Source organism: Hyperolius riggenbachi, chromosome 10 (assembly GCF_040937935.1).
Source record: "Hyperolius riggenbachi isolate aHypRig1 chromosome 10, aHypRig1.pri, whole genome shotgun sequence".
Classification (NCBI taxonomy): Eukaryota; Metazoa; Chordata; class Amphibia; order Anura; family Hyperoliidae; genus Hyperolius; species Hyperolius riggenbachi.
Window position 1 is genome coordinate 248625059 of NC_090655.1, and position 13861 is coordinate 248638919.

Here is a 13861-nt window from a genome sequence, read left to right on the forward strand (position 1 = left end):
GCCACATGTTTCTTTCCCGCCCGCAATAGTGTCCTGCGCTAATAGCGCAAGACGCTATTGCAGAGAAATATACTCGTGGTGCACAGGCGCAGTTGCCAAGTCGACCGAACCGAAAGTAGCTGGCGGCGGGAGAACGGAGGATCGTGGAGGACCAGCACGGGACAGGGCGGCTGCAAGGGGCTGGCAGAAACCCCAAGTAAGTGTTTTTTTATTTCAGTTCTGCTTTAAAGGACAGCTGAAGTGAGAGGGGATATGGAGGCTGCCATACTTCTTTCCTTTTAAGCATAAACAATACCAGTTGCCTGGCTATCCTGCTGATCCTCGGCCTCTAATACTTCTAGCCATAGCCCCTGAACAAGCATGCAGCAGATCAGGTGTTTATGACATTATTGTCAGATCTGACAAGATTAGCTGCATGCTTGTTTCTGGTGTGTTATTTTGACACTATTGTATTCAGAGAGATCAGCAGGGCTGTCAGGCAACTGGCATTGTTTAAAAGGAAATAAATATGGCAGCCTCCATATTCTTCTCACTACAGTTGTCTTTAGGGTTTATTTGTATGTGCTGTACAACTACTCATCATTACTGATCACAAACAGTTCATCAAGGAGATGATTCAATCATCTCTTGTACTATTTTCACCTTATATTACTTTTCATATAATTTTGCGTCTATCATTTTTCTAGCCACGGCTTTGTCATGATCTGTAACGGACTTGCTTGGAAAAGGTTCCCTATGACCAGAAACGGACGCGTTCTGTCGCAAACTTAACTTGCTTTGAAGTGGTGAACGCCACATATCTCTCAAACTGGACTGAGGATTATTTCCACAGTGTGGCCCTTTGTTAAAGGAACAGATCAATATTTTTGCTGTTTCACATCATTTAAAGCAAAAAAGAAAAGTATGATATAAGGAATTGTATGTGTTGCATGGATAATGAATAGAACATTAGCAGCAAAGAAAAGAGTCTCCTATTTTTATTTTCAGTTATATAACTTTTTTTATGACATTGCATCATTCTGACATATTTGCAATTTAGAAGAGATCCATACTCTGTCTTTTAAGCTATAAAAACAAGCTATAAATAATGACCCTTTGAACTTTCCTGCAGTAAAACCTTATCTCAAGCTGTCTCTCGCTGTTTAAGTGTTTCAGAAAACAGGACTGTATTCGACCCAGTGTTTCGAAGATCTCAGAGAAGCTCTTTTGCATGGATAACTGAAGTTTTTTTTTCTTTTTTTTAACTCTTCCTGTACTGGAAAACAATATGAGACTCTTATTTGCTATTAATGTCCTGTTTCTTAGCTGAATTAAACATACAATTCACTATCTCATAAGTTTATTTTTGTTTCAGGTTTTCCTTTAAAAGGACACTAATATAATATATATATAATAAACAATCGTATCTATCTTCCTTCTCCTAAAAATGAATTTTTATGATAGTCCAGTTATTTTGTTTAAATCTACTTTTTAAGTTAACTGTTTTATTGCTTTTTGCTCAATGACACATTCATTGAAGTATGCCAGAGCTAAAATCTATTAACCTTTTTTATCTCTTTCCTGCTCTCAGAAGCCATTTTCCGCTAGGAAAGTGTTTTATAGTTGGAATTTCTTATCAGCGAGGGTCACACTGTAGTCACTTCCTGAGTCAGCCACTTACATACCTGATATTTAACTCTTTCAGGCAGAGAAATAAAAAAAGGAACACAACATAGTTATTTGAGTGCTTGGCACTTCGCACTTAGTACTTTGGGTATCCTTTAACTCCAAGGTGTACCAATTTTTGACTCTTTATTACCCAGAGGACAGAATTCAGACACAACAGGAGATCGTGGGTCGGATTTATTATTTTTCATACTTCAGAACCAGAAAGCAAAATAATACAGGAGACAAAAAAGCAATGAGAGAAGAAGGAATAACAAAGACAAAAAACAATCTTTTAGCATAATAAGGTTATTCTGAATGAAGAATATCTTCTAAAGGCGTCTAGTACTTAAAAAAGTTACTGCAGCTAATGAGATAAATATTTATACTGCTATATTTAATATTCAGCAGTAGCAGCATCCTCACTATAACTGTCCCACGGTGGTAATCTTCTGGCTTCTCCATGTAGCAGTGTTCATGGCTTGTCAGTGGGTTGTCCTCTCTGACAATTCATCCTGCTGAGAGCTCAGAGAGAAATGGTCACTGACACTCCCACTAAATGAAATCACTTCCTGCTGACTAGAGATGGGAAGTTCGGATCTTTTCAATGATCCGGATGATTCGAATTGGATCATTGAAAAGATCCGGATCTTTGATCCGAATCTCGGATCATTTTACTACCGAAGCATTCGGGGGTGAAATGAATAGCTGGACAGGTTTTTCACTGCTGTGGACAGGAGAAGGGGAGGGGGGTGGACACACAGAGAAGGGGAGAAGATGGACAGAGGGCAGGGAGTGGACAGAGATGGGAGGAGGGAAGAGCAGAGAGCAGAAATGTTAGCACACAATACCCACATGCTGCAATCATATGCTTTACATGTATTTCACCTATATGTTCATCTGTATACTCTGAATGCAAACGTCGCACAGTGTAGGAAAGCTTTCCCCAAAGCATTCCCAGAAGTGAAGTGCAGCTGTATAGAGCCGAGTGCAGGAGGATCATATTGCCTTTCAATCACAGTGCCTGCAAAGTTACTGAGCTGTGCTGAGCCAAAAGCTTCCAATGTGATCACTGTGCACAACTACGGAACAGACAGCCTGTAATGGGCAGCACATTGCAGCCAGTATGTGTGCTCTACACATATCTGGCAGTGGCACCCGTGTCCCCTCTCTCTCATCTACCTGTCTCCCTGCAAGGCTGGCTCCCATCCAACAGAGCGATCCATCTCAGCTCTGCTTCCAGGACCCCGCTGCCCGCTGAGAGGGGGCGTGTCGCTCCTGGCCCCGCCCCTTTTGCAATCCGAATCACTCATTTTGATGTTTCGGATGATTCGACTCACAAAATAGATTCGGATCAAAGATCCGAATCGTTCGTGATCCAGACAACACTACTGCTGGCACCATGTGGGCGGAGCTTACCGGATCTGAGAAGCAGCTCTGTTTACCAAAATGAGGTTGCTTTTCACACAAAGAGGAGGGATCAGACAGTCAACAGTGATTCTTCAAATAGCTTCTTCATTATGCCATGGCTTATTGCTTTGTTGTTACTCACTGTGACCAAATGCAGCACAAATGATCACCCTGCAGTAAGAGGCTGAAATAAAGCATTTTGGAGCAGGGCCACCAATAATCCTGCCTATTCCGCTGATTCAACTACACAACATGAAGAAAGGTGTGAACTGTGAATGATGTCACAGGGTGCTAAGGCCCCACCCACACAGGCAAAAGATTACAGCAAATGAACAGGGGGCATAGATCATGTGACCACTACTTTCAACCCATAATTCACTTGGGAGGCATGTCTACAGCAAATCTATCAGTGTGTTATGCTGAATAAAAAAGATGCCGTTTCCTGTCCAACCGGCAGGAATCAAACTATTATTTCCATCATGTCCGATCTGCTCCCATACGATAACGGGGTCGATTTTCCGAGGTTATCATAGGTAAATCAATTGAGGTAGTATAGACATGTACACGCGTTGCAACTTCTTGTCAGATTACCTGTCGATCGGATGGGAAATTGCATGTAAACCCAGCATTAGGCAGTAGTGTCAGCAAAACCAATTCAAAACACCCAAATACTCCCGTCTGCCGCTGACGGGGTCAGGAGGAGTTCACTGGCTTGAGAGTCACGTTGTGTTTCACGTGACTCCGATGCTTCGTCCTTCCAAACTGGTTTAGTGCTGAACAGTGGCAGACGGGAGTATTTGGGTGTTTTGAATCGGCTATGCCGAACACCAACACTATTAGGCAGTAGTGGTACTTTTAATCCTACAATTTCGCCTTAAAGAGAACCCGAGGTGTGTTTAAAGAATGTTGTCTGCATACAGAGGCTGGATCTGCCTATACAGCCCAGCCTCTGTTGCTATCCCAAACCCCACTAAGGTCCCCCTGCACTCTGCATTCCCTCATAAATCACAGCCATGCTGTGAGGCTGTGTTTACATCTGTAGTGTCAGTCTCAGCTGCTCCCCCGCCTCCTGCATAGCTCCGGTCCCTGCCCCCGTCCCTTCCCTCCAATCAGCAGGAAGGGAAGGGATGCAGGCGGGGACTGGAGTTCTGCAGGAGGCGGGGAGAGCAGCAGACTGACACTATAGAGATAAACACAGCCAGCTCTGACAAGCGGTTTGTCAGCAGCATGGCTGTGATTTATGAGGGATTGCAGAGTGCAGGGGGACCTTAGGGGGGTTTGGGATAGCAACAGAGGCTGGGCTGTATAGGCAGATCCAGCCTCTGTATGCAGATAATATTCTTCAAACCCACCTCGGGTTCTCTTTAAAGCAAATATGGAGTGAAAAATAAATACTTACCTAAGGAGAGGGAAGACTCTGGGTCCTAGAGAGCCTTCCCATTCCTCTCATAGTCTCCTCGTTCCAGCACTGCTGGAAATATTTTTGATAAAAAGGAGAAAATATTGCCTGCAAGGAAATGCAGGAAAAATAAATTCATTGAATAAACGGTCCTAGTGTATATTTTCCCCAAGTGTATTTTTTCTCTTTTAGTTTCCCACGCCCTGAACATGAGGATGGAAGTTGTCTGGTGTGAATAATTTTGTATGTAAGGATTCCTCTGTGACAAAATGTTTAGAATTTTCTGAAAGTAACAAGTGATGGTTGCCCGTGTGGCCACACTGGTGTATAAGAAGGCTACCTTTATAAAAGAAACACTTCTCAGACTTTGAAAAGCTTCAAGGATGCTCAACTGTGTGATTCTTCTGATGTTTAATGAGGTGATTTTTCCTAGTAAAAGATTTCCCACACTCTGAGCATGAAAAAAGCTGCTCACCAGTGTGACTTCTCTGGTGTCTAAGGAAGACTGATTTATCACGAAAACTCTCACCGCACTCTGAGCAAGAGAAAGGACACTCGCCAGTGTGAATTCTCTGGTGGGCAAGGAGGTTGCGTTTCAGAATGAAGGTTTTCCCACACTCTGAACAAGACAAAGGCTGATCATCACTGCTAATGCTCTGTTGTGGAAAAAGATCTTCATTTTCACTGCAGCCTCGCCCACACTCTGGGCAGGGAAAAGGACACTCACCAGTGTGACATTTCTGGTGCGTGAGAAGTTGCCCTTTCCAGAAGAAAGATTTCTCACACTCTGAACATGAAAAGGGGCGCTCGCCAGTGTGAATTCGCTGATGTCTGAGAAGGTCTCCTTTAAATACAAAAGATTTGACGCACTCAGAACACGAAAAAGGACGCTCCCCTGTGTGAATTCTCTGATGTCTGAGGAGGTGTCCTTTAGAAATAAAAGATTTCTCACACTCTGAACAGGAATAAGGCCGCTCGCCAGTATGAATCCTCTCATGTGCGACGAGGTGACTTTTATCCTTGTAATGTTTCTCGCACATCGAACAGGAAAAAGGGCGGCTGCCCGTGTGACTTCTCTGGTGTGTAAGGAGGTGGCTTTTCTGAATGAAGGCTTTCCCACACTCTGAGCAAGGAAAAGGCCGGTCACCGGTGTGAATTCTCTGATGTCTAAAAAGATTATATTTGTCAGTGAAGCATTTCCCACACTCTGAACATGGAAAGATCGTGTCCCCAGTGTGCTCTCTCTGGTGGATCACAAGTCGCGATTTACTCTTAAAAACTTTATCACATTCAGAGCATGGAAACAACTTAACACCTCCCTGTTTAGCAGCCCCTGGTTTACTCTGTATTCCCTCATTGTGAGATCCTGGAGGGACATTTGGGGTAACAGGATGGGATCTGTCAGAACATTCTTCAGAATTAGAGTCACACGGTCCCTGATGTCTAGTTGCAGTGGATGGGCTTTCACCTGGAGGACATTGTATGAAGCCATTATCATCTGGAGGTGACATAACCTTCACAATATGGTTTCCACCTGTCAGAGAAAGATTACTATTAGTAACAGTAACATTAATGTTCCATGTATTGTATTCAGCAGTCATGTATGTCAGTCTAGCAAGTGAAGTATGGCCCGGTGTTAGTTGTGGAGCAGATATGCAGACTTTAAACATTAATTACTAACTGTACAAGTGTACTAACTGTACAAGTGGTTTACGGCAAGAGTGTCGACCAAACACTTTCTGAACGTTGATGCTCTGCGTTATCACACCAGCTGCTAAGCGTCATGACGGTGGCTGGTGCGACAGTCCTGCGCATGCGCGGTTTAGAGTTAGAAAACCACGCATGTGCAAGACTGTCACGCCAGCCGGCGTGATGACGTTCAGGAAGTGTTGGGCCGACACTCGGCCCGGGTGTCGCTGGTAATGAAGTCGCCAGCCGGACCGAAAGAGGAGCCAGGAGGATGCCATGGAACCTCGCAGCCTACGGTGGGCTTGAGGAAGCCCCAGGTAAGTACAGATTTCATTTTTATCTACTGCTTAGGGTCCCTTTAAAATCCTTCATCAGGTATTATATAAAACTGGATCAGACCTGTACGGTTCCGATATAGTTCTAGATCATGCCTGAAGAAGAGGCTGGCTTGCTGTGATGTTCCCTTCCATCACCTCCCAGTCTCTCCTCTTAAGAGGAATTAACGAGCTGGGGAAGAGGAGGGAATGGGAGGTGATAGGAGGTAACATCACCACAAACCTGCCTCTTCCTGTCTGAACATTTGACTTTAGCCAAAACTCAATTTCAAGAAGTGATTACGGAGGTCAGAGGAAAAGAGGAGAGGAACGGACAATGCACAGAAGTATGGGAAGCCAACATGGACATACCTCTGTGCTTACCCTAGGTAGCTTTGCCTCCGGTCAGGTGTTCTTTAACCCCTTCCTGCCTACTATATTCTTGAGAGTACTGACATCTTAACCCTTCCCTCCAAAATACCGAATGCTAACCTCAGTTTCCCTGTAAGCCTAACCCAACCCTAAACTTACCTAAATCCTAATGCAAACACCCTTTCCATCCCTACACTTCCCTGACCTTCTTAATCCTGATCACAGAGATACTTGCCTATCGAGGGCAGGGATGTAACTACAACCTACCGTGCCCCCCAGCAAAGACCCCCAACCCCCCATCGTCCAGCACCTCCCTTTTCCTCATGGCCCAGGGACTAAGGGGGCCTGCTCCTGTCAGCAAATGTAGAGCAGAGCATTGGTACATTACCTGCTTTAGCGGCAGGTATCTTCACTCCCCTCTTCACTGTAGCGTCACATTGTGCAGCCAATCTGCGCGTGGCTCCCATCATGTGACAGGCATGATGAGCTACATGGTGATTGGCTGCCAGGCACCCGGCTACACAGAATAGGTGTGACCTGTTCCACCACCAGAAGCAGGTAATGTTCAATGCTACGCTGCCCTGTATTTGCTGACAGGAGTGGACCCCCCTGCGATGGCGGAGGTCACAGGGGCTATTGTTACGGTCCTGATCAGGGGGTGGAACCCCAATAAGTATTTCAGCTAACTCTGCAGCCAGATAATTAGCAGTGAATACAGCTGCTGCACTATAGGCCTGAGAATCGCTGCAGAGCTTCATTTACCACAAAGGGGCGCTGTCTACTCTTCTCAGTGTATTCTATGAAATTCAGAGTCATTTCTTCCTATCCCATCCTGATTACAATTCATTATCATTTGTACTATATAACATTGGAATCACATTTTAAAAAGCAAATACAGCTGAAGATTTTTCTTTTTATGCCTGAGTGGGGCGAGGAAGGGTCACATCCGACATAAGATCCTTCCTATTCCTTGTGTCTCTCTTTAGAAATAATTCCCATCTTTTCTGTACCTGTGACACCGATAATTTTCTTGAGGATCTAACAGGAATCCAGGGTGTCAACAGGACAGGAAATAAGGGGCAACAACAAGAATCTGACCAAGGCTCCACCTCTTCCCTGGTGTACAAAAATAATGTTTCTATCACTGCTGTCTCTGTTTCCCCTGCTAATAAAACATTACTTCTGTGTGAATAAATATCAGATAAAGTGTCCAATACAACCAAAGCAGCTATGAGAAACTGGCTCAGAATGCATGTTCACTGAGAGCACTGTCACGGTGAGGTGAGGAACGGAAAGAAACCAACTGCACCTCATTTTATTGGGAACATGGTGCAATACTGACCTAGTGCTGAGGATTGAGGTTGGGCTGTTTATGCTGTGAGTATGATATAACCATAGCTAATAACTTTAAAAGTTATTGAGAATCATATGAAAAAAAAAAACATATTTACGTAAGGAGAGAGAGGGCTCTGGGTCCTATGGAGCCTTCCCGCTCCTCTCCCGGTCACCTCCGTTAAGCGCTGGCTCCCCATTAGAATCTCCCACCGCAGGGGACTTTGGAAAGCTTTGGGAGGCGAGTCCTCCTGAAGATAGGCGGCACCATACTGCGAGTACATGAGAGAGGGCACTCTTCCTAGGACAGTATGTCTTCGGGAGCACTTGGGTTGAGGAAACTCACTGCAGGTTAGATTCTCGCCTATTTAGTGGGAAGACTCTGGATACCATAGAGCCTTCCCATCATTCCTGCGCTTTCCACTGTTGAAAAATTTTCAGTCTTTTAGGCCATCGCCACTCCTCGGGCAGCCTTGGAACTGCTCCCCTCTCTGAGTAGTTCCAAAGACAAGCGGATCTGTACTGCCCATGCGAGAGCCCGCACTTGTGTGTGCAGCATGGATAGGCTCATCTTTGGAAGTGCTCAGGGACGCAAGTACTTCTGAAGGCTGCCGAAGACCTAGGAGGACAAAGGAACTTCAACCAGCGATGATGCAGGAATAACGGAGCAAGATCCGGTAAGGCTCTATATGATCCAGAGCATTCCCTTAACATAGGTGAGTATGTAACCTGAAGTAAGTTTCTCACTTCATGTGTACTTTAAGGCTTGTTTTACACTTGCCTTGCAACTGTAGGTTGTGAGGCCGTTTTACTGCAGGGTAACGCAGTGACAATGCAATGCACTTACCGTGTCACGTTGCACTGGAAGTGCCAATCGGCCGCCGATCTGCTGCAAAGTCAACAATGCGTTACCATCAGACTTCCGTGGTGACGCAGCAGCGGCGGAAGTAGTGAGGTCAATAGGTGACACAAATTTTAAATGTTGGTGGCGGCACACACATGCTTAATGACGGGAGTACGACAGGGAAACATGGGAATCCCAGTGACATGCTGCCTATCTAAGGGGGGGGTCAGCAACTGGATGTTACCCTGTCAGTGCACTCTGACGCATATGCAATGGGAGAGGAGCATCACTCCACAAATGCAACGGCCAGGTATAAAACCAGCCTCAAAAATGATGCCAGATCTGAAACTGCAAACCGGAATTATAAACGAAGGAGCCCACCACTCCCCCCCCCCCCCCCCCACCTTTCTCACCTTAATCACAGCTGAGCTGCAGCTCAGTCCTGGTTGCCCGGGCAGTAGTGAGTACACACCTGCAGCCAGGGCAGCTCTGCCGTGCGCACTACGGCACACTGAAGGCACACCACAGCCCAACCAGCACTGAGGAGAATGAGGGGGGAGGGGGGGGAGCGGTGGGCATGATGTCTGCATCCAATACATGCCTGCTCCCCCGACTTTTAGTAAGTCGTTCAGGTCTGGTATCCTTTAAAGAAAAGAGGTATACAATGCAAATCATATTATGCTATATAGAGTTTCATACAAGAAACAGATGTTATCCCATCAATGTCTGCTTTGAAGTTCTAATATTAATACACATCCTCCACTCTTATCAGTTCTTCTTCTAGGAAACGTTTAAATGGGAAACATTTCACAGTTCTGTGTTTATTGCTTACCTGTGCTGATATTCTGAGATGATCCCTCCCCTTTAACTGTCCCCATCGTGTCACCCTCCTCCGCAGACTGCTGATAATTCCACATATACGTCTCTTCATCTTCCTCTTTGATTATTCTCGTCATTACACCCTCCTCTGTAGACTGCTGATCGCCCCAATCATACATCTCATCTTCTTCTTTAACTGTCTTGATTATTACACCGTCCTTTATAAACTGCTGATCACCCCCAACATAGGTCTTTTCTTCCTCTTTAACTGCTCTCATGATGTCACCCTCCTCCATAGACTGCTGATCACTCCTCACGTATGTCTCCTCTTCTTCCTCTTTGTTTGTCCTCATCAGGTCACTCTCCTCCATAGTCTGCTGATCACCCCTCACATACGTCTTTTCTTCTTCTTTTACTTGAATGTTTGAAACAATATGTTCTCTTTCCTAAACCAACAAAATGACAGAAAACAAATACTTTAACACATTGATACTACCAAGGAGCATTTACAGAGCAAAAAACAACAGTAAAACCTCTTTTTAGTCCAGTCCTCCAGTTCCACCTACCTGATAATGGAGGGGGATGGTGTGATCTTCCTGGGGACAATCCCGGGAATAAAGAGGACCTGTACATCTCTCTGGTGGGTTACTGGATACATCTGTAGGAAACACACATACTCTGTGAATACATTGTTTCTACATCATGCCTCCCAACCATCCCGATTTCGCTGGGAATGCCCTAGGTGGGGAGGCTTGGTCCCTTGTCCTGCGGCAACCCTTCGTGTCTCAGCAGATACAGAGCAGTGGCCATTAAAGGACAACTGAAGCGAGAGGGGTATGGAGGTTGACATATTTATTTCCTTTTAAGCAATACCTGTTGCCTGGCAGTCCTGCTGATCCTGTGTCTCTAATACTTTTAGCCATAGACCCTGAACAAGCATGCAGCAGATCAGGTGTTTCTGACATTATTTAGAAAGAGAAAATATGTAGAACCGGCGTTAGCTGTGGCTAAGTATGGCCCTTTGGATGAGTGTTATGCCCACGGTGCTGCTCCCTCCACTGGGTGGTGCCAGAGATCTAGCATATGAAAAAACAAGAGAACAAGGGTGCGCTCCTATGGTGCATTAACCTTTTATTCGACAATTCCATGCTAAAAACAATTGCACTTACAATGAGTGTGCAGTTATCGCACATGTAGAGGGCCGCCAGCAAGTATCACCCACTTCCTGAGTGCACACATGTGTGTGGTGATAGTGGAGGGAGACGGCTGGGGAGGCAGAGTGCAGAGTAGGTGACGATCAGACGGCTTGCCGAGAGGTGTAGGAGCCGGCGGTTGGTCCCCAGTCCACTTGCTTTCCATCGCATACGGATCCTTGAAGCCCTGGCCAGGCTCAGGAAGTGGGTGATACTCGCTGGCGGCCCTCTACATGTGCGATAACTGCACACTCATTGTAAGTGCAATTGTTTTTAGCGTGGAATTGTCGAATAAAAGGTTAATGCACCATAGGAGTGCAGCCTTGTTCTCTTGTGTTTCTGACATTATTGTCAGATCTGACAAGATTAGCTGCATGCTTGTTTCTGGTGTTGTTCAGATACTACTGCAGCTAAATAGAAAAGCAGAAGTAGAAAGAAGAGACGGCACACCACTGGCTGCAATCAAGGTGCTGTGTAATAACGAACAAGTCACACTACATGGTACGGAGGAACAACCTCCTTCATCAGGTGTAAAAACACCTGATGAAGGAGGTTCTTCCTCCGTAATGTGATACAAGCTGTATGAGCAATCCAGCTGAGGCAAGGCACCAGCAAATTGTTTCAGGTAAATTGTTACTTGATTAGCTGCTTACCAAGCACCTTGGTGAATTTCTCTAAATAGACCAGCAGGGCTGCCAGGCAACTGGTATTGTTTAACCTCCTTGGCGGTAACCCCGAACGTAGTTCGGGGTAAGCCGCCGGAGGGTGCCGCTCAGGCCCTGCTGGGCCGATTTGTTTAATTTTTTTTTTGCTGGACGCAGCTAGCACTTTGCTAGCTGCGCCAGCACACTGATCGCCGCCGCCCCGCGCACGATCGCCGCTATCCGTCGCGCCGCACGCCCCCCCCCCAGACCCCGTGCGCTGTTTGGCCAATCAGTGCCAGGCAGCGCCGAGGGGTGGCCCGGGACTCCCAATGACGTCCCGACGTCAGTGACGTCGGTGACGTCATCCCGCCCCGTCGCCATGGCGACGGGGGAAGCCCTCCAGGAAATCCCGATCGAAGAGGGCGGGGGGATGCCGCTGAGCAGCGGCTATCATGTAGCGAGCCCTGGGCTCGCTACATGATATAGGGAAAAAATTTTTTTTAAAAACTGCTGCGCTCCCTCCTGGCAGATTTTTTTATACCGCCAGGAGGGTTAAAAGGAAATAAATATGGCAGCCTCCATACTCTTCACACTACAGTTGTCCTTTAATTAAAACACAGCCACACACCAAGGCTGCTATTATGACATCCTGTGCAATGTGGATCTTTGAGGAGAGGTGAGTAACTTACCTAGCCTTGTTCAATGTGCTGATCTCCGCATACTGGAGGGGAAATCAGTGCACACCAGGGATCACAGTAAGGGGAAAAGTGGGTGTGCACCACTAGACACCAAGGTGCACTGTATGGCGGGGGCACAGTAGACACCAGTGATCGCTGTGTGGGGGAGGGAAAGGCGCACACTAGTTACCAAGGTTCACTGTATGGGGAAATCAGTTATTAGTCACCAGGAAACTGGATACAGGACAGAGTGGACAACTAGACACCAGGGAACCGTGTTTCACTAGGAAACTGTACGGGGGGGGGGGGGGGCACTAGACACCAGGGAACTGTATACAGGAAAGAGGGGACAAATAGACACCAGGGAATTGTGTTTCCCCAGGACACTGTACAGGGGAGGGAAAGGACCACTAGACACCAGGGAACTGTATACAGGAAAGAGGGGACAACTAGACACCAGAGGATTGTGTTTCCCCAGGAAACTGTACAGGGGAGGGAGGGGGGCACTAGATGCCAGGGAACTGTATACAGGAAAGAGGGGACAACTAGACACCAGAGAATTGTGTTTCCCCACCACACCCATATACAGTTCCCTGGTATCTAGTGGCCCCTCCCCTGCACAGTGGTACAGGGGAGGGGGCCACTAGATACCAGGGAACTGTATATGGGAGAGATGGGGATGCACTGCATGTGAAATTGGGGCATTGATGAAGGTGTGGCAGGTGCATGTCTTAGTTCCCCTCTTTGCTTGCTCCACAAGTTGGGAATTATGCTATAAGTTTCTAGGATAATAGGGGTGTATGTGGATTCTCCATACTGCCCAATTCTTTACAGGAACGTACAGGAAAGTCTCTTCTTACCTGATGATGTGAGGAGAGGCTTATTCTCCATCATGGTGTCCTTGCAGAGGTCCTTGTGTCCTTCCATATACTGCCACTCCTGCATGAAGAAACAGATGGTGAAATCCAGACACCTTAGAGATGTTTAATAGTTCACCACGGGGTTAAAAAATTTGACATTCCTACAAATATCTACACGTATCATCATACCTCTTCTGCTGCCAATCCTAGCAATGGCTCCTCTCCACTTCCTCCCACTTCAATTCTACCCAGTTTCCAGTCTCTATGATCCATTCGTGACCATTTCGCCATCTTGTGGTGAATATGATAACTGCAGCTTGCTGTAATTCCATTTGCCTCATTCTTCAAAAGAAAGGCTAAATATAAGTTTGCTTCCTTAAAACAGAAGCTATTTGCAATAATTCAGCGTGGCTTCCCACAATGCATCACGCCCAAATATGCAAATCATCTGTTTATGCCCCAGAAAGTCAGACACACAATCAGAATGGCTAGCAGAAGGAGCCTTTTGCTTGTATCCCCTCATACTCTCCTAGTGGTTCTGGGACACCATAAACCAGGGGTCTGAAAACTTGCGGCCCGCGGGCCATTTGCGCCCCTCGATACAATATTTTGTGGCCCTCGCTGGCAAAAGCTTCGTTATAGTTCGCTTCAGTGCTCCCAAGTA

The 13861-nt window shown here is 46.2% G+C and overlaps 1 protein-coding gene across 1 annotated transcript; it reads right to left on the reverse strand.

Annotated features, from left to right (window-relative positions):
• Nucleotides 1–4412: 4412 nt before the first annotated feature.
• Nucleotides 4413–13488, reverse strand: LOC137537059 (gastrula zinc finger protein XlCGF57.1-like). Its single transcript, XM_068259205.1, has 5 exons — nucleotides 13387–13488; nucleotides 13198–13276; nucleotides 10390–10481; nucleotides 9837–10269; nucleotides 4413–5987 (listed from the first exon to the last, which is right to left on the reverse strand). Exons 1-5 carry the CDS (start codon nucleotides 13486–13488, stop codon nucleotides 4831–4833), a joined length of 1863 nt encoding a protein of 620 aa, XP_068115306.1. The 3' UTR covers nucleotides 4413–4830.
• Nucleotides 13489–13861: the final 373 nt, after the last annotated feature.

Bases quoted from the DNA above. Each gene is read 5' to 3' on its own strand.
- LOC137537059 (XM_068259205.1), bottom strand. From the start codon at position 13,488: ATGGCGAAATGGTCACGAATGGATCATAGAGACTGGAAACTGGGTAGA. The intron at 10,482-13,197 runs GTAAGAAGAGAC...TGTTTCCTACAG, and splicing joins GCCTCTCCTCACATCATCAG to ATGTATCCAGTAACCCACCA. The intron at 10,270-10,389 runs GTAGGTGGAACT...TTGTTGGTTTAG, and splicing joins CCATCCCCCTCCATTATCAG to GAAAGAGAACATATTGTTTC.